The 21,244-nt window shown below is 37.8% G+C and overlaps 1 protein-coding gene across 1 annotated transcript in view; it reads left to right on the forward strand.

The window, feature by feature from the left end:
* Window positions 1–19,359, forward strand: part of BCKDHB (branched chain keto acid dehydrogenase E1 subunit beta) — a 257,879-nt gene extending 238,520 nt beyond the window's left edge. The window contains exon 10 of the mRNA XM_043438990.1: window positions 19,213–19,359. Coding sequence (XP_043294925.1) covers window positions 19,213–19,353 — 141 coding nt within the window. The 3' untranslated portion in view covers window positions 19,354–19,359. The remainder of the gene's footprint in view (window positions 1–19,212) is intronic.
* The last annotated feature ends 1,885 nt before the right edge of the window (window positions 19,360–21,244 follow it).

The following is a 21,244-nucleotide window of genomic DNA, read 5'->3' on the forward strand; positions in this document are numbered from 1 at the left end:
TCCTGCCTTTGGCTATCTTTCCATTTTCTTTTACATCAGATAGGAGGGGGCTGGGTATCAGATGCATGATCTCAGAGTCGGCTTCCCTCTTGGTGGTCAAAGATCTGTAACAATTCCAAGCAAGAGTTCTAGATTCAGCCCTATTAGATCAAAGAGGTCACACTTCCTGAACCAGTGACTGAAAGTCAGGGAATGGAATATGCCCATTTGCTAAGTCAGTGGAGATTCCCTTTAGCTGGAGGAAATGTCAGCTTCCTGCCAAATACGTGGGAGGGTGTAGGAAGAATGGAACCCTACTAGGAATCCAGATATTATTTTTATTATTTAAGAACAGAACCTGTAGAACCCATCCTAGGTGTGTTGTTGTTGTTTTTGAGTTTTTACAAGTATTTGTTTATTTAATTATTTAGCTACCTTGGGTCTTAGCTGCGGCCTGTGGGAATCTAGCTCCTTGACTAGGTTGGAACCTGGGCCCCCTGCACTGGAAGCGTGGAGTCTTAGCCACCGGATCACCAGGGAAATCCCTGAAATTATGAGAAGAAGAAAAGATGGCAATGGATTCTCCTAGACAACCAGTACTGCCCACTACAGACATAGAAGTCACGGTGATTCAGTATAATGAATTACTTTATCTACGTAAATTACTGATGGTTTTTTGGGGGGACATTTTGAATGGCATACAGAAAATACTACAGTGTTAACTAGAACTTGTCACCATTTATCCAACCTGTGTTTGTGTGTGTGTGTGTGTGTAGTTCTGTGCAGTTTTATCCTATATGCAGACTTGAATAGACATCACCACATCCATCATGATACCCTTTCCCCGTCCCCAATTTACTGGCACCCACCAAGCTTTTCTCCATCTATATAGTTTTGTCAGTTCAAGGCTTATATTAAACGGAATTGTTTGAGACCTGACTTTTTTTGTTTATTATCATGCCCTTGACCTGCATCCCTGTTGTTGTGTATGTCAATAGTTCATTCCTATTTATGACTGATTAGTTTTTCATGGTGAAGTGAAGTTGCTCGATCATGTAAGACTCTGCAATCCCGTTGGCTGTAGCCTACCAGGAGCCTCCGTCCATGGAATTTTCCAGGCAAGAGTACTGGAGTGGGTTGCCATTTCCTTCTCCAGGGAATCTTCCTGACCCAGGGATCAAACCCAGGTCTCCCGCATTGCAGGCAGACGCTTTACCCTCTGAGCCATCAGGGAAACAGGTATGATTGTACCACAGTTTTTAAACCATTCTTCCACTGAAGAACACTTGAGTTTTTTTCAGTTTTTGCTACTATGAAAAAACTGTTGTGAATATTTGCGTACACATTTTTGTTTGGAGATAAGTTTTCACTTCTGTGAGATACAGGCTCAAGAGTGCAATTGCTGGGTTAGATGGTAAGTTTGGTTTCATAAAAAACTGCCAAACTGTCTTCCAGAGTGGCTGTGCTATTTTATCTTTCCACTACCGATATCTTTGAGATTCCATATCGTCACTAGGGTTTGGTGTTGCCTCCCCCGCTCCCTTTTTTCTGTTCAGATAAGTGTGCAGTGATACATCATGGTGGTTATAATTTTCATTTCCCCAATATCTAATATGTTGAACATCTTTTGATGTATTTATTTATCTATCCACCACCCCTTTAATGAAATGTCTGCTGTTTGTGTCTTTTGCCCACTGTCTGATTGAATCATTTCTTTTTTCACTGTTGATTTTTGAGAGTTGTTTACATCTCCTGTATATAAGACCTCTCTCAGATATTGTACTTTGCTGATATTTGCTTCTAGCCTGTCCTGTACCTACATTGACTAAATCTGTAACATTTGATGATTTTCTAGAGGTTCTGATCTTCCCTTGAGGAGATAGCTCCTACTTTTCAACCAGGAAATTATTTTTTTGCATTTTACCATTAGCGAACATTTTGTCAAACTTTCTGGGGTTTTATTACAAAAGAGATGATGTTTCCTGTTTCTCTGTACTCTCTATTCAGTAAATTTGTCTGCTTCCTATGCAAATGTCTTTCTCACCCATTTTGTTTATGGTGATAGGACTATCTTTGACCAAGATGGTCAGCTCTCATGTACTTTTTGATCTTGTTACTATGCAGTTAGCCCTCTTCAGTATTTATCAGAGTAATACCTTAAACAAAAACCATTTGTGACTTGGTGAGGTCCTCGGGTTTCCTCTCTGCTTGTTTGTTTTGGCTCTGTGGCCAACTACATTCTGTTGTCCCTTTTTGCCACTGTGTCAAAACGGTCATCAGAGATAGCATTCTAAGCTCTGTCAGAAATTCAGGGTGAAGTCCTTTTGGTTTGAAATCTGTTACCTCTGTTATCAGTGTTGAAAGGCTAGCAGCTCTGAAATCCTTGCCTCTCTCCAGCTGGAGAGATGTGAAGATAAGTAAAAACTGAAATTTTTCAGGTGAACTACTTCTGGTTAGTGAGTGCCTGCAGTGTGCCAGACATTGCATGCTAGGATGACTTCTGTTAAAAAGATTCAGGAAGGGCATTTTCTCTTTCAGAACTGGAGTTTGATTGCATTTATTATCTTTCTGATCAATGTGTACCTGCAGTATGAATGATGGGGAAAAACTAGAGCCACCCTGGCTTGTCACTTATCTCGCCGCTACCAGGTTCAGGACAAGGACCTAGGTCTTCTTCTCTCTAGAAAAGTATTAATTTGAAACCCAAAGAAGTTGAGATGTTTTGTCAGAGAATGTTTTTTCCACAACACAAAAGATAGCTAATTAGAATTTAACTTTCTAAGAGGCCCCAAATAATAGAATTTTTAAACAATCAGAATTTTCAATCAGAAATAAACCCTAAGCAAAAATATACCCTTCTAAACATCGGGTAATGGGTGCCTAGAAAACTTTCTAGTCATATTTCACCTTTATTTTTAGATTACCCCACAATTATTAACATCTTAAGAGGCTAGGTCATGAAATTATTTTGGGACTAGCTCAGAATTTGTTATATTATAATCAGCTTTGGTCACAGAAAGTCCTGGTTGTGGTGAGGGGGATGTGATAAGGGGGAAAGTTTTCTCTCTACTGCCCGCAGATAAAGCATATAAAAATCTGTTTCTATCTGCAGTGGATTTCTACTTCTCTTGCCAAAGGAACAGTAGATAACGTTTATAAAATATGATCTCTGTACACGTTGCTAGGTTACTCAATTTGGAGTCTTTTTTCTTTACAGTACATAATCATAAAAAGCCACTGGGAGAGATGTAGAGATAAGAGACAGGGAGAAGAAGTCAGTAGGGTGAATAAATGGGAAATTGATATTATCACTAAGGCACTGGATATGGTAATAAATGTGTCCCTAGAAGAGATATTTGAATCCTAGCCAAGATGGGGTTCCATGTAGCTGCAAACTCTAGTCAAATATTTTCAATTTTAAAATCTTTGGTTTTTATTTTCCAAACTTCCTCAGAAGTGAGCGTTTCTGTGTAGATCCTTAAAAAGTCGTCTTAGCGAATGAAGTGATAGTTTCCTCCAAATTATACACAAGAAACGCCGTTCCTGTTGTGGACTCTGACTCACTGCCCTCATCCCTGTCTGACTGTGTCTCACTCACATCATCAGCAGCCCTAGCATTCATCTCTAACGATACTTCTGATTTCCTGTAAATGAGCCCTGAGTCTACCTGAAGAATCTAAGTCTCCATAGCTGCTCTTCGATGTTCTCTGAAGGACACAGATAGGTCAGCTGTCACCGTCTTCCTGCCAGGGCTGGTCTGTTGGCCATCCGACCATCTGGCCCCCTTCCCTTATTGCTCCGTCATCTCCCTTTGGGTGTGTACTCTCCCCCCTCCTCCCAGGCCACACTCCCACCAGCCATCTTTCCATCTCTGGGTCACACGAGCTCTTTCCTGCCTCCAGGCCTGTTTTGTGAGCTGGCGGGGATGCTCCTGGTGCCCCATGGTTTTCAAACGTGTCCTCCTTAGGAAACCCCTCCCTGAGCACAAACAGCTTGCTAACTGTTACAGACCTCTGCCTGCTCCCTTTCTTTTTAAAAAAAAAAAATTAATTTATTTATTTTTGGCTGCTCTTGGTCTTCTCTGCTGCCTGGGCCTTTCTCTAGTTGCGGTGTGTGGGCTTCTGATTGCCGTGGCTTCTCCTGCTGCAGGGCACCAGCTCTAGGCACGGAGGCGTCCGTAGTGGAGGCTCCCAGGCTCAAGTGCTCAGGCTCAGTTTTTTGTGGTGCAGGGCTTAGCTGCTCCACAGCATGTAGGATCTTCCTGGATCTGGGATCTAACCCGTGTCTCCTGCATTGGCAGGCGGATTCTTTACCACTGTGCCTGCTCCCTTTCTAACACTTCCTCATACCTGTTTCTCCCACTGGAATGCAAAGCTCTCTCGAGGTAGGCTCTGAAATGTTTGATTGATGAATGATGGAATACATTAATTTAAAAAACTTTTTTTGGCTGTGCAGTCTTGCTGCCCGCAGGCACTCTCTCGTTGTGGTGGGCTGGGGTCACTCTCTGGCTGTGATACATAGGCTTTCGTTGCAGTGGCTTCTATTGTTGTAGAGCTTGGATTCTAGGCACAGGGGCTCTAGTTGTGGTGCATGGGCCTAGTTGCTCCACGGCATGTGGGATCCTAGTTCCCGGACCAGGGATTGAACCCATGTCTCCTATATTGGCAGATGGGTTTTAAGCACTGGACCACCAAACAAGTCCAAATGCATGAATTAAAAAAAAAAATCAATATCAAAGTCCCCAAAGCTCCTTGAAAATCGATACCTGAACTGAATTTGAAAAGTGATCTGTGTGAAGATAGCAGGGGATAGTGTCATAAAGTAGTCGGTTTGGGGACTTCCCTGATGATACAGTGGTTAGGATGCTGAGCTTCCACTGCAGGAGACATGGGTTCGATCCCTAGTCAGGGAGCTAAGATCTCGTATCCCTCATGCCATGCAGCTTGGCCTCAAAAGGAAAAAAAAAAAAAGTTTTGGAATGGAGGTGGGCCTGTGTATGTCTGCCCTTGGGCTGGAAGGGAAATGAGGATAAAGAAGAATAAGCTCTGGGGAGCCAGGAAAAGCTTCGAACCTAGGGAGGGACCCAATTTCAGTGGCAGCAGTATGGCATCTGGTGGGTGAGTAAGAAGCTTCCATTTGAATCGCTGAGGAGTGAAAATCTCCACACCCCACCTACTGTCTTGTTGATTTTTCTGCCTCTTCCGTGACTAGGCTCCTTGACACCCCAGAGTGAGACAGAATGGAAGTAAAAACCGGAAGGGTTGGGTTAGCCGATGTTTACAGATGCCTACCCTGTGTCACGCTTTGTACCTCTAGGACTGTGGGCTGTAAAAGCCAGCATACAGGGTGCTTTGCAGTGGTGGTTTTACCAACATAAAAGGATTCACATCTTAAAGATTTAGCTATGATGCTGGAGCCCGTGAAGACAAATAATTATCTCCTTACATAGGAGTGGGTTGTATGTAACTTCATAAATGTGATCAATTTAGGTAATTACCTTATACCATAATCATTGTGTGTCTGGAGACAACCACAGATAAGAAACAGAACTGTTGAAATGTGTGCTTCTTTTCCGAAACTTCCAAGAGCTGCTTGGAAGCCTGTGTTGTTTCCTTGCTTCCAGTGTTGCTTTTGACACAGCATTTGCTCTCTGGAAATCTGATTTTCTTCTCCTGCCTAGACCTCCACACATAACCCACTCCAGCTGTAACTTGCTGAGATTACTTATGCCACAGATTTGACCGTGTTTTAAAACGGAATTGGAGTGTAATGGCTGACTTCACTATTTTTGCATTTATTTACAAAGCTGCATTCTGGGGAAATAATTCAGTCAGCAAAAATACCGTTTAAGCATCAAGAGTGGTCATTTGAAACTAGTTCGTGTTGTTATCTCCACAGAAAAGGAAACTGTTTTTTTTGTGTGTGTTTGTTTTTCAGAATATTAGTGTTCAGGGCTGTTGCTTATTGATAGGATCAGAGTGGTTGCCATAGCAATCTGACAGCCTCTGGAGGGAGTGTGGTCATGGCCTTAACACTTCCGGTATCCCACCCAGTTTGGAGAGAGCCCCTTTGAAAAGAATTTCCTTTCATGGAAATTGCGTTACTGAAATAAAAAGAGTTGAATTTCTGTAGCTCAGATGTGTCCATAGGCTTGTGCTGTACACTTACTGTGATAAAAAGAAAAGCGCTTATTAGTTGTGTGAATGCAAAAATGAGACCTAGAAGGACATATCAAACTGTAACCCGCTTGTGATGAAGGAAGACTTCATTGTTTTGCTTCTTGTGTTTTACCCATGTTAATTTTTAAGAAGCAAGTGTTATTTTAAAGACCTTTTTTTTTTTTTAAAAAAGCATTTATAATAAACACAGGATATGGGATTTTCTTGAGGCATGAACTTCAATCTATGGCATGTTCTTTATTCCCTAAATAGTCTCTCAAACACCCAAAGCGACCTTTCCTCTTTTTCACCTGAGCTGCAGAACTGGAAAGCCATTTCAGCAAGATGCTGATCAGATGCTTTTATCACTATTTGGGGTTTCTGGCGTTTCTGTGAGTGTTCTCAGGTAGAAGAAACTCACGGCATGTCGCAATCTGCCCAAGCTGTGCTGGGCGAAACAAGTGACTTAATACTCACATATAATCTTCATATAACTGTAATAGAAACCAGCAATAGTTGGGTCTGCCTCCGAAATTGCTCGCAGGGCAGATTGATGTGTGAACACTGTATTTACAGGACCAAAACCCCACCACATTTGCTCTGCAGCTGTGTTTAACGGTTATCAGTTTGGCGCGCGGCATGATTGTTTTGGAGCAAGAATAGACGCTTCAGATTTCCTTTTGGCAGTTCTGGAGTCCCTGAAATACCTACTGCTGAAGTGAATCATACGAACTTAATTAGATTTGCTACATCATTAGCATTTGAGGAAACCTAAGGAAAATCCTTGTGGGTTGGTGATTTGCAAGGTCACATAGAAGCACGCTCATTGAAAACGATGACATTCTAATGTAGCATAACCCAGCTTTATTCTCTACATAAATCATTTTTTAATCCAGCTGTCAAAGTGATACTTTCCCAGGGATGCCCAAATTGCTTGTCTCAGACCACGGGGACCTCTCCGCTTCCACACAGGAGATGGACCCCTCTGCACACGGCCAGTTCCACTTGAGGACACGTATGTGTGTGTGACAAGCTTTACACCTAGAGTGAGAGCTCTTGGCTATTTAATCAACATCCCAGGGCCAGCTGTGTAGACTGTGCCAATTACCACTAATTGAAGCCGGCAGACCCCTTACCACACTTACATTTACATTTTTAACTTAAAGATGAACTTCATTGCAATGTCTGGTCTGTTGTTTTCACTGCAGGAAAAGAATTTACTTTTCTTCTCAACAGACATTTCTTTAAATGCTCTAGAAATTTTCTTCTGTAGTTTTAGAGTTCTACAAAGTGACTTAATCATGGAGAAGAGCCATAAAGTATTTACTGTGAGGAGAGGATTACGTTTCATATTCCAGCTTAAGTCTAGGATACAATTTGTAGCCTATGTTTACTGAAACGACTTTCTCAATCTATCAAGAAGCCGTCGCATTCTTTATCCAATGACTTAGTTGCCTTAAGTTCATCTAGACGCTGTCAGCGATAAGGAAATAAATGAAAGCAAGCAAATTTAATTTCCTGGTGAAGCACTTTAATGATACGTGTATTTTTTGGAACTTTTAGAAGAAGAAACTTTAGACGTATAGCCTACCGTGGACTGAACATTCAGTTTTTCCTAAGAGTGTAGGATCAGCTTCAGAACCCCAAAGTGGCAGCTTATGCCCTAAACTCAAGCAAGCTGCTGGCAATTAACTAGAAACAAGTTCCAGTCTAGTCCCCACTGCCCCTCGATGTCTCCCCCAGTGAGTCTCTAAAACATTCAAAACATATACATCTGAGCTTGTCTTCCTGTAACTCGAAGAGATCCATCTATTTCACATCACCCCCCGCCCCCGCCCTCCACACAAAGGCCCTAAACTGCTAAGCTTTTTATTAAAATTGAAAAAAAAAAAATCTTGATCAGATTTGACATAAACAAGCCGACAATTCCACCAGTTTCTGTTTCCCAGGTATAATGGTAGCACTGGCTACACATTTTCCTTGTATCCAAGCAAGACTCTTTCGCCCACTTTTAAAGTCTTTTGCAGCTGCACCCAAGGGTAACCATGCCAGCTGGTTCAAATACCACCAGAGCTTGCATGCACTTACGTGACCTCCTTTACCTCACTTAACCTTCGCCAGCTTAGCGCCTCACTTGCAACTGCCACCTAGACTGTTGATTAAGTGAGACGATATACATAATTACACTTGTTTATTATTAAAGAAGAATATCTCTTGGTTTCTATTTCGGGAGTCTCTGGCTTTTTCTGTGCTCTGTCTACACGTTACATACTCCTTTTCCTGAACGAGAGGACGTATCGACAATGTTTTTTTCCTGTAGCCTCCGTGTTGTTTCTTAGGATATTCATCATGTGTTGACTAAAGCCAAAATTATTTCTTTGTGTTTGTGTGTGCTTGCCTGCATTGTTATCTGTGCTATGTGACAAATAGGGAATCTCCTGTGATCTCTTTGGGGGATCAGTGCTGTGTGTTTTAGCGTGGTGCCTAATTGAGGGACCTGACTGAAGTTTTATATAGCTCAGATTCAAATAAGGAGATAAAGAATGGCAAGTAAATGCTCTGGTTATATTTCAGATAAAATATGTGAACATTGCCTGTTTATAGGAAATGTATAAATGTAGTTCATCAAATGCATTAGTGAACAGTGTCTCTGGGCAGTTCTAATATTAAATTTTTGCGCTTAACTCTAAAAGTAACCAGAACCAGGTCTCTGCTACTAACCACACCTTCGCTGTTGTATCTATGGTTTAATCAGGCTCATTAGAAATTTGTCCACTCTGAGCATGCAATACAGATTTTGTGAGACTCAGCATACCGTTTATACAAAATTTGAAGTAGAAAAGGAGGACATGTGTATTATCCCCTTAATTCTCAAATCTCTCTGGATTCTTGAAATTTTAACTGTATGCAAATGCATAGACTTTCAACCAGGAAAACTTCTTTGTAAGAAATATTAACTAACTTTAAAGGTAGAAACATACATATGTAAACACAGTAAATAGGAAAATATATTTTGGATTCTGTATATTTTTATTGGCTGCAGGCAATAATTACAATGGCTAGATTTATTTTATGAATAGATTAAACTCATCAGTTAGCAAAAGTTATCTGCATATCAATAATGAGCGCTCTTACAAGCCTTTTTCTTTACTCAGGTCAGAGACTCCCAAAACTTGTTTGCTTGGTTAATTTATTCAATTACTAAAGCTTGAGAATGCTACTGCAACTGGGATCCAATTAACAAGTTTGGGAAGAAATCTCCCTAATAATTGATGGTAGCCTAAAACATTTATTTCTGTGCTTTTCTTATTAAAATCACAGTGATCTGGTGAACAGAATTAAACTGCTGAAAAATAACTTGCTCTGATTTATTCATTCAGCAAAACCAACCTTAAAGGCTGTGTTGCTATGACACCTAAGATTAACTTTAAAAAAAAAGTAGGTTTAATTTCATTGGAAACATTGACACATCTCTTTTGGCATTATGTAGATAAAGTTGATTTTCCCCTTTTCCTTAACTTTTTCTTTACATTTAGCAAGTTGTTTTAGCATTCTTTTAAACATAAACTAAAACATAAACTAGAAATTTAACATGAAGAATAAGAAAAAGCAGTAAAGAAGAACGCATTATATTATAACAAAAGAGTACCATTTGTAAGATAGCAAATATTTTAGAACCCCTCCTTTTAATTTTAAATCCAGCTTCTTAAACTTTTTAGAAGGAAGGTGCCAAAGAGGGAGAAATCACTCTATTTTAGTAGTTTCGTTTTATAATTAGTGTTGAAACTTAAAAAACAGGTTGCAAAATTGGGACAGTGACAGATACTACTGGAAATTTTCTGAGTGCAGGTTCGATCCCCCAGATTTGCAAAGAATATATTTTCTACGTCATGAAACAAAAGAATCATCAAGTCACTTTAGCCAGAATTGATTTCTGCCTGCCGAGCACCATTTGGTGGAGTGAGAATGCTATACAAAGAATTTTGTTGCAAAACAAGCAGAAAAGTTGAATGCTTTGTAGGATCATCAAAAGTTGCTTTACAAGAGTAATTTAAATTTCCTAGTGCCAAGCAAAGCAAAAGTCCTACCTTACAGAGGGCGATTTGTTCATGAGACGACCCAGTGCTGCTAGTCGCTTATGTTTATCATTCTGCATTCACATTCTAGGGAAATTCCACTTTCAAACTTTGCTGCTGTGTGAATGCTTTCTTCTATAGGAAGAATTTTGAACTATAAAATTTGAGAAGCTTTAGCGTCTATGGAAACTTGAGAGCATTGCCTTTTTTTTCCCCTCTCTCTATTGAATGTAAAGTGTTTTAACAAAAGCGTTATAGCCACAGTACATAGTAAATGTCCAAATTTGCCCATAGTATATCTCAAAAGAATTTAGACTTCTAACTTTTTAAACCTCAGAACATCATTGAAGATGGATTGCAGCAAATCAATAGACTGTGTTGCAGGGAGATTTAATGAAGAAATTATAAATGGTGAAGCTGCTTCAGGTCATAGCACAAGAGTATATCTGGGGGAAAGTTTGAAAACAGAACCAAACCAAAGTGGTTTGGATGGGATGCTAAGTTTTACCTTTGTGATTGCTAATTTAGTGTTTATGAAAAATTAAAATGAGTTAATATTTGTGAAATATTTGGTATAGCCCCTGGGCCAAAATGAGCACTGTGTACTTTTTTAAAAAGTGAATTCAGATAAGATTATAAATTATAGAAAGTTTTCACTTGCTTTCACTTCTTTCCTATTTTAAAATAGTGAAATTTACAAAAGTATCATTTGGAGGGAAAAAAGGCAGTTTCTATTATATAACAAATTATTGATTTTAATGTTAAATTTTGATTTTAAAATTTGCTCTACCTCAGTTTCTACAATAATATAGAGTTAATGCAGTGAGATTCATAGATAATTTTATATTAACATTTTTATATTCTAATACAGCTATTGAATTTGAACCATGAATCATTTCTATATATATCTTAATATCATTCTCCAACCTTGTGTTAGGTAGCTAGACTGTATCCAGTTTAAATCAGAAATAATATTTCTGTCTAACTTCAAAAAAGAAGCTTCCATTGGAAAAATGGAGTTTGAATTTCAGTGAATATCCTATTTAGAATTCAGTTCCATTCTTTGTTATTATTAAAGTCAGCAGACATTGAAGGTGTTCTAATAAAGTTAAGTAATAGAGATCTTAGATCTTAGCTTTTAATATAGTCAAGGTTGTGATTTTAAATGAAAGCTTTGCTGAAATAATTGAGATTGAGTGTAATGTTTTAGCTGCTATAGAAATCTGGATGAATTATATTATTCATATACTGTTTTATTTAGTTATATTGGTTCAACTGTGTTTTAAAGGTGAGAGACATCATATCAACCAGTGTTTGTTGAATGCATCTCATGTGCATAGTATTAGAAATGTAAAATAAAAAGCTGTATTAATGGGAAGCATCCTGTTAGTTTGGAGGTAGATTAGGGACTGTGCTGTCTGTGAAGAATAAATTTCAAAGGTCTATTTCATAGGTCTGTACAGAAAATTGGTATAGATGTAAAATGTATATTTTAAGCTCCGTTTTAAAAATGTGATACTTTCTGTTTAAACCATTAACTTAAATGAAATCTACTTCATTTTGCATTAGTAAAGTTGTATTTATTTAATCCAGTAGTGAAATTAATTTGCAGTTGCTGGCATAGTACCTTCACAGGTTTCTGTGACATTTGTCATTCAAGACACCAGCATCATTTTTTTCTTTGCTGCTGAAACTGTTTCGGCTATGGGCACATTTTCATGGTAGATTAAATTTACATTTATTAATAACAAATATTCTCTGATAGTATTTGGAAGCCAGATGATGTCTCATTTTACATAAATAACTAGAACTAATCAACCTAAAACCAACATGTAAGTCTCTAAATTCATGGACTTCCAAGCTATCAAATATGCCTCATTTTGATATGTTAATTTAGTTTTTCTCATATTTTTTTAGTTTAACTCTTGTGCTGCTCATTATGATCCCTAGACAATGTATTGCATTTAGAAGAAAGTATCCTTAATTTAATTTCAAGTAACCATTGAGAAAATTGATTTTTAAATGACTTTAAGATCCAGGTTACATCACATAAACATTATTGCTAATAATAACTAACAAGGACTAAATGGTATTGGAATTTAGGTTTAGAACTTCACAAAACACTTAAAGCTATTTCTTAATGTTTTCTCCTAGAGAAGAAATGATAACTCTATGATCTATATGTCTTGTTTAGTACTTATCACATGTATAGCTTATTTTACCCTCACCCCATCCCACTCTTAGAAACAAAATGTTCTCTTAGTTTAAATGTGTTATGATGACATAATGTTTATGTGATGTAACCTGGACCTTAAAGTCATTTAAAAATCAATTTTCTCAATGGTTACTTGAAATTAAATTGTGGGATAATGCTTCTCATTGTTCCAAGAAAGAACATAATATCCAGATTTATAAGATAATCCTATAGGCAATGTACTTCGACTTTGATATGTTTCTCTTTGCAGTGACCTGCATGTCTACCTTCCCATTAAATGTTTAGGAAAATTAATTGAATAGTTTTTCAGGAAAGTGAAAGGAACTCTTCATCCTGTAATCAACTGTAAGAAAGTAGAAACATGTATGCAAGACCTAAATTTTTCTTATCAGACTTTAAACTTCACAACATTCCAGCTCACGATACTCTGTAGTCTTACACAGTGGGCCATATCCAGCTTTCTGTCATTAGAAGAACTGAATAAAAACTATTGCAAAGTTGCTCTTAAAAAGCAATATGAGTCTGAAATTGCCTTGAATTAAAAAAAAAAACAAAAAGCCAAAGGATTGCTTTAAAAATAAATCAAATGATATTATATGATCTTTATCCTTGACTGTATTTTTGAGTGTGTGTGCCTTGATTACATTCACTTACCTGTTGGGCACTTTTTCACGTGGAACCCTCCAGTACCTAACTGACAGGCTACTTTTCTACAGTAATCATGCTTGGAAATTATGTTCTTTTGCCCGGTGCGGGGGGCATTTTTCAACCATTTCCTGAGTTTCTGACTTAATCAGTCATCTGGCCACACTTAATCTGTGCTTCTAGGCCCAGAAACTGACAGGGTGTAGGCTCCCTGCTCCCCACCAGGGGGCAGCACCAGATCCTGTCTTTCATTGGGTGCAGCCTGGCTCCTTCAATAACCTCAGTGGTCCCCACCCTCCTTCCTCATGAGCACTGGAACTTGTTTTGGTATTTTCTTACATTTTTTAAGGCTTAGTAAGTGTCCAATAAATGGTAGCTGTCAGTCACTGAGCTATGATGGCTATTACATCTCAGTCTATTTGACGGTTCTGTGTACCCAAATCTTTATCTTCAATGATGATTTGGGCTGTTTCTGATACCTTGTGTTTATTATCACTCGAAAATTTTTACGAGGAGAACAAAACCTAGCAATTATTAGGTCAATTGTACTTCAAAAACAAACTCACAGAAAAAGAGATCAGATTTGTGGTTACCAGGGGCAGGAGATGGGGGAGGGGGAATTGAATGAAGATGGTCAAAAGACACAAGCTTCCAGTTTTAAAATAATTACGTACTAGGGATGCCATGACCAACATGATAAATATAACTATAAATAACATTGTTGTTTGCTATACATGAAAGCTGTTAAGAATTAATCCTAAGAGTTCTCTCACAAGGAAAAGATTTTTTTTTTTCCTATTTTGTCAAGTTTGTGTCTAGATGAAATGATGGATATTCACTAAACTTACTGGGATAATCATTTCATGATGTATGTAAGTCAAATCACCATGCAGTACACCTTAAACATATACAGTGCGGTGTGTCTATCATAGCTCAGTAAAACTAGAAGGGAAAAAAAAACCCTACAATTACTGAACACTGTGCTGTGTCAGGCATGAAAAGCAGGTAATTCTCATAGGCTGCTGCCCAAGCAGCAAAGGCAAAGAGGCAAGGTAACAGTGGAGTATAAAAACAATAGGGACAGAATTTTTAATACTTTTGCTGTTGAGTAAACAGAGCCTTGGAAAGATTAAATCCTAGTAGAACAAAGATTCCCTTCAGATAGAGTTCCAAATTACATGCTGTATCAATTATATTATACAGCCTTGCCATGAAAACAACAAAGAGATTTGTTGGGAGTGACCACAGCTACAGTGCGGAATGCCTGAGACTGATTTCAGTGATGTAACTCCTGTGACACAGTGACAGGAAAATTTATGGCTGGATGTTCATGAAACTTTCATGGGGAAGTGAGGTTAGTGTTGAGACATTTTGAGCGATCCCATGAAAGCCGTAACATATATGTATTTACATGCACATATAATAATATATAAACTGTATTGTATTTATGAAAAATATATGAATAAATGCAGTACTCTATTTTGTGTGTGATGAGGACTATTAATTAAGATCTACTCTCTTAGCAACTTGCAAAGATGCAATACAGTGTTAATATAGTTACTATTAAGTAATTTAATTTTTAAAACCTATCAATAATTTAAGACAACCATGAATCCTATTTTATTCATTTTTATTTGCCTTAAAAATTTACAGGATCTCTGTCCTCTGCCATTTCTGCAAAACACTTAAATTTTTATTTCGTTTTGGTTCAGAAGATAGGCAGATAAAGAAATTCCCTTGCCTGCATCTACGACTTTTATGATTTGGAACTGTTATTTCACATTGTTTGCTTCCTTTTCTGGTTATAACAGGCATAGCAACCCAGATGGCTAGTATATAAATAATTTGAGTTATGCTTTTTAAAATCATTTAGGATAGCCTCGGAGTTTCCTGATACCCAGGACCATGTGTTTATTGCTCCGGGTATTACCTTCACGCTTACGCTGATGTGTGCTGTTAGCTTTTTCACATGTCTTAACCTCTAACTTCCTCTTATGTATGAGAAAAGTTTCTCAGACTGAATTTAACCCTCTTGAGGCTCTGTTGTGAAACTTGAATCCCAGCCTGCCTCCTGTTTTATTTCTTGCTTTATTTTCCTGTTGTTGCTGTTCGCAGTAGTTGTGCCTCAAATTTTGCAGAATGAAGGTAGTCAGGTCGGAATCTTGTCTTGGGTCTGTATGCAGCTCTTCCACCTTGGGCAGGTTCCTTCAGCTAGTTTCCTCATCTGTGAAATGGGATATCATACCTACCTCATAGGTTTGTTGAAATGTTTAAATGAGATAAAATAGAACTCGTTTACATCAGAAGTACTTGTTACTATTGTTATGGTTAACATATTTTGGAAAGAAAATTTTCATACTTACAGAAAGACATTTTCAAATACCACGTACTGCAGTTTCATGCAAGCTTCTTTTGGAAGGAATATCTGTTTTTCTGAAAGCATCTGAGTATTTATGTGAAAGCACATTCCACAAGCACAGTATATGTAAGTGTTAGCTACCTGCTAGCATTAGGATTTACTTTCAGTTCTTTTCACTGGATCCAAGGTGAAACTTTGGATCATGAATAGCTGGAGGAAAGTTTCTCTTGGCACCTGCCTGGGTTCTCTTCTGTTGCCCCTGGTTACCTGTTCCACCGTGATCTGCTTTGGAACCTCACCATCCCATCTGTCATTGTTCTACGTCAATCGAGCCAGTCCACATACAGGCTCTCCAGGAAGAGAGACCAGAGACTGGTACTGCTCATCTTAGCCCCAGTGTTGGAAACTACCTGTAATCCTCTCGACAGCCCCGTGAGTTAGGTAATTATTTATTCCTAATATTATGCGGATTACTATTTTGGAATCAAAAAATCATTACAGTTTGAAAAGTATGAGTGTACTTATGGAAAAGAAGAATATGATGAATTTAGAGTATCTTGAGAATTCAGAGCTTATGGTTGCTATAGTAATGGTATCATAATGTATTTAATGAAGAGAGATATACTTTGTGCAGGATTAATCTGGCCCATTGATCTACAAATCTGCTAGTGAGTTTCCAATATTCTTTTTCTGTGTATGTGTGTACAGCTTCAATATGGAAAATAAACTGAGCTTGAAAAAGGATGCTCATTTTGATCATTGACCAGAAAAACATACAGTCACATATAAATCATTTGTATGTGAACCAGTTCAGTGGGAAGTAACTGTATAGCAGCTTGACCCAAACATGTTATTTCCAATCGCTTTAAAAGGAAGTTTTAACACAAGTCTATAGAAGAGATTTGCCTCTTTAATGTACTTTAGTTAGCAAAGCATTAAAATTTCATACTGTTTTCATCAGTTAAGATATATCTTTATAAAGGTGGCACTAGTGGTAAAGAATCCTCTTGCCAATACAGGAGATATAAGAGACTTGGATTTGATCCCTGGATTAGGGAAGATCCCCTGGAGGAGGACATGGCAACCCACTCCAGTGCTCTTGCCTGGAGACTCCCATGGACAGAGGAGCCTGGTGGGCTACAGTCCATAGGGTCACAAAGAGTTGGACATGACTGAAGTGAGTTAGCACACACACACACACCTTTATAAAATGGAATCATATATTCTTGACTTATCTTCTGTGATTTTTATATCTTATATATTTATATATAGTACTTTATAATCACTTAATTCTGCATACCTAACAGTAATTGCTTCCAAATTAAGAAAATGCTATGTGTAAAATCACAAATTTGTGTAACATAAAATGGGAACTTTTAGTCTCATAAAATGATTCTTCTTCTTACTCTTTTATATCAGTGCCAGTTAATTACAAAAGTAATCACTCAGTTGCTAAATTGTGTCCAACTCTTTGCAACCCTATGGACTATAGCCCACCAGGCACCTCTGTCCATGGGATTTCTCAGTCAAGAATACTGGAGTGGATTTCCATTCCCTTCTCCAGGGGATCTTCCTGACCCAGGGATCAAACCTGTGTCTCCTGCTTGGCATGTGGATTCTTTACCACTGTGGTCCCTGGAAAGCCCACAAAAGGAATACTGTGTCATAAAAGCTTCAACAATACGTATAATGTACACAAGGAGTCTGTTGTCCCCTCCTTGTCACTCCTAAACTCGGAGGGTGACCACTGTTGACAGTTCAAGACTGACCTCACAGACCTTTTTCTATGCCCCTGAAAACATGTAGATTTATTCCTATGGAGTGATTCTCACATTCCTGCAGAATTAGAAGCATTCTTATTTGAAAAAAAAAAAATTAGTTTGGTGATGTTGGTCTTTCTGCTAAAAGGAGTGGTTTTCACAAACACTGGAACATCACTTTCTCATAAACCGGCTTTCCAGGGAACTAGTTTGAAAGAAGAATATTTTATAACAGGTGTAGAATCAAGGGTATTTAAGTGAAGTGCTTTGCCTCTGCTTTTCTGTATTTGCAGCACCCATGGGTAGTTTGTTTATGAAGAAGGTAGTATTCAGGGGAGGCAGAAAAACAGCTTATGTCAACTAAAGTAATAAACTGAGTTAATCCCAAGTTGACAATTAAATCCCTTTAAAATTACTTATTTCAATCAAGGAGCAGTCTACCCAGTCTGTCGTCTCTTTTGAGCTTATTGAACTTCTTAGGTCACTCTTCAAACCCTGTGTCTGCAACATTCTCAAGTTATTGATGAGGATTTTCTGTTGGAAAAGGCAACACTATTTGTTGTTTGATGCTTTTTAAAAAAAATTTATTTTTATTTTTTTAACACCAAAAACACTTTGTATTGGGGTATAGCCGATTAACAAGTTGGGACAGTTTCAGCTGAACAGTGAAGGGACTCAGCCATACATATACATGTATCCATTCTCCCCCAAAACCCCCTCCCATCTAGGCTGGCACATACATTGAGCAGAGTTCCATGTGCTATACAGTAGGGCTTGGTTCCTTCTCCATTTTAAACATACCAGTGTGTACATAACCGTCCCAAAGTCCTTAAGTATCCTTTCTCCCCAGCAACCGTGAGTTCATTTTCTGTCTGTGAGTCTCTTTCTGTTTTGTAAGTTCATTTGTATTACTTCTTTTTAGATTCTACATATAAGGAATGTCATATGATGGTGTTTGATGCTTTAAGTCGCAGTGGTTTTGGGGGGCAGGGACGGTGTAAGGGAGCTGACTGTTTCTGCCTGGATGCCCTTGTCACGGGAAGAAATATATACAGAAGATAGGGACAGCGCATCAGCACTACTTCATTTAAAACTTTCTGCTCAAATGAAAATGTCAAAATACAGTTAGTGAAATATGTAAGAAAATGTGGACCTTTTCAAAGCTTTGTGACACAAAGCAATGTAGAAAGTGGATACATAAAAACCAAAGGTTTCACCCTTGATAGTATGGCTGACTCATGTCAATGTATGGCAAAAACCACTGCAGTATTGTAAAGTAATTAGCCTGCAACGAATAAAAATAAATGGGGAAAAAAAAAAACCCAAAGGTTTGATTTCAGGTAATAGCTGTGAATGGTAATTTCATTTTCCTAAGAATAGTTTAATCATGTATCTCTCTTTAGATTTTTTTTAACACTAAAAATTTTATTTTTAAGTTTGAATTTGTCACTTTAATAGCCTTTTTTTTTCCTTGAAGATAACTTTCTATAGGTTTCCTGTGGTTGAGATCTGACATTTTTTTCAGTTAATTAATTTACTTTTTATTGATGTGCACTACAGCCCATTGGGTTGCAAAGAGTTAGACGTGACTGAAGCAACTTAGCACACACGCACACAGGAAAGTAACACCTTCGTGGTATATAAAATTTGAAAAATGCAAGAAGCAAGAGAAGACACATGCCATCACTCATGTCAAGCTGCAGAGTTTACTGTGAGCATTTGTCAGGCTTTTGTCATACATTACATTTATATTTGTAGAATGACCTGTTAGGTATAATCACTTTTTTCTTAAGCCACAGATATGTATGTAGGCATAAAGTGCACGTACATATATGAAAACATATCCTCAGTAAAACTTGGATAAGGCTAAACATACTGTGTGTTACCTCCTTTTTTCACCTGTTTTTTTTTGCATTATAATATACGTAACTATTTTAATGCCATTGTATTTGGAAGTGAAATGTTTCATTTCTGTGAATAAAAAGTTCTTGAAGTCAACCATCTGGCTTCTTCTCTGCAGGAAGAATGTTTCCTGAACCTGGAAGCTCCTATATCAAGGGTGTGTGGGTATGACACACCATTCCCTCACATTTTTGAACCGTTCTACATCCCAGACAAGTGGAAGTGCTATGATGCCCTTCGCAAAATGATCAACTATTGACCACGGGTAAGCCAGCCCTGTGTTTTAAGAAAGCTAGTGAGCACCCCTGATGCTAGTGTCCGGGTGGCCAAGAAGCTGTCATCAGTGCTGTCTTTTCATAAATGGCAACTTCCAGAACAAAGTGTGGATTTCAGAGAAAAAAAAATTAACTTATGATAGTATGTTTATGTTTAATAGAAACATATCAAGCATATGCATTATCTGATTTCTAGAAAACATATATTCATATGTTACCATTGAATAATTATAGGATGAACATGCCATCTGCCATGACTCTAAATACACCTTGCCTCGTTTTTCTGACTTTTACCATCATTTCTGTATATTTTTATCAGCAATTTAAACCATTTGTGAATAGAGCTAATTTCTGTTATATAAAGATAACATTAAGCACCGTTCATTTGGACTCCATATGGTGTGATCCATAGCATTCTGAAATATGCCTTTATATTATCTTGAAAGATAGGTTTGCTGAGCAGGAAACCTATTTATTATGTATAAGTGTAATTGCTACTTTAAAAAAAAAGAGAGAAAAATCCAGTACCACTACCATTTCCAGAACCTTTCTTGGCTAGTGAATGTTTTAAAATGGGGGATAATGCATGATATTTTATTCATTGTGATTTTCTAGGTCATGCTTTTCTGTCCCTCCAACAGTGTTATTCTAGCAAAAACTGAAAAACCATTAAGTTAGTTTTCAGGGTTTTAATATAGAAGGTGCTATTGACGATACACTGATTTATTTATCTCTAGCATTTTTGAAATGGTTCAAAATGTGTAGCTAGGGATTAAATGCTTTACATTTTAATATCTAGATTATCCAAATAATAATATTATTAATACATTTTGAAGAGCCACGATCCTTGAAAGGAAAAGTGAGAATGCGCTTCATATAATAAAGCCCATATGTTTTAAAGATTAGAAAATACTATGATTCTTAAATTCTGTGTGTGGGTAGTAAATCAGCTCACCTCAAACCAGAGAGATACCTTTACATTTGGGCGTATAGAGAAAATAATGCCTTCTCTGCCACTGAGATCCCCACCTTTTTTTGTAGTTCTGTTCTGAGGATCCTGGAGAAGGGAATGGCTACCCGCTCCAGTATACTTGCCTGGAGAATTCCATGGACAGAGGAGCCCGGCGGGCTACAGTCCATGGGGTCACAAAGAGTCGGACATGACTAAGCAACTAACACATTCTGCGGATATTGTCACAGGGCTGTTAGTAGGGCGATTAGTTTCCATGCCCCGGAAGTCTCTCAGACATGCAGAGGTAGAGGCTGTATTTCTGATGTCCTCTCAATGTCTGTGAGCGCACCTGGCATCAACAGTCTCGCTTGGGTCTGGTTGGAGGACTTCCTCACTTTTATGTACATCTTGTTCCTTCTATGGACCATCCATTATGGACAGTCCAGGTAATAAGTGCCCCTCTGTGCCTTGTTCCTTCTTCTAAAGTAATATTTAGGTGCTGATTTTAAATTTGAGTATGTGTTTCTTTTTAAACCTAAAAAAAAAAGTTTAGACCTTTCATGAAATTATGATAAGACTGCTCTTCAATGCTAAAAATTAAAAGTGGCCTTAAAGAAAGTAGTCATGTAATTGAGAAAATCTGTGTTTAATTCACAGTGGCCAGAATGTCTATAATTGTTATTGATTTCTTTTGCAGAAAAACTGGAAGATTATGACTAGATATGGAAATATTTTTCTGAATTTTTTATATTCCCTCTTCTTGAAAATAGAGTTTTTATGAAATGAACCAACTTGGATATTGGCTGAAAAATCATGAATTAATTATTGTATTCACACATATGAATTGATCATTTCCATTGAGTGTTTCAGATTCATTTTTAAAAACAGTCCCCATGGTAGGCTTATAAATTTCATTCAATTAT

The sequence above is a fragment of the Cervus canadensis genome, chromosome 20, assembly GCF_019320065.1.
Source record: "Cervus canadensis isolate Bull #8, Minnesota chromosome 20, ASM1932006v1, whole genome shotgun sequence".
In the NCBI taxonomy this organism is placed as follows: domain Eukaryota; kingdom Metazoa; phylum Chordata; class Mammalia; order Artiodactyla; family Cervidae; genus Cervus; species Cervus canadensis.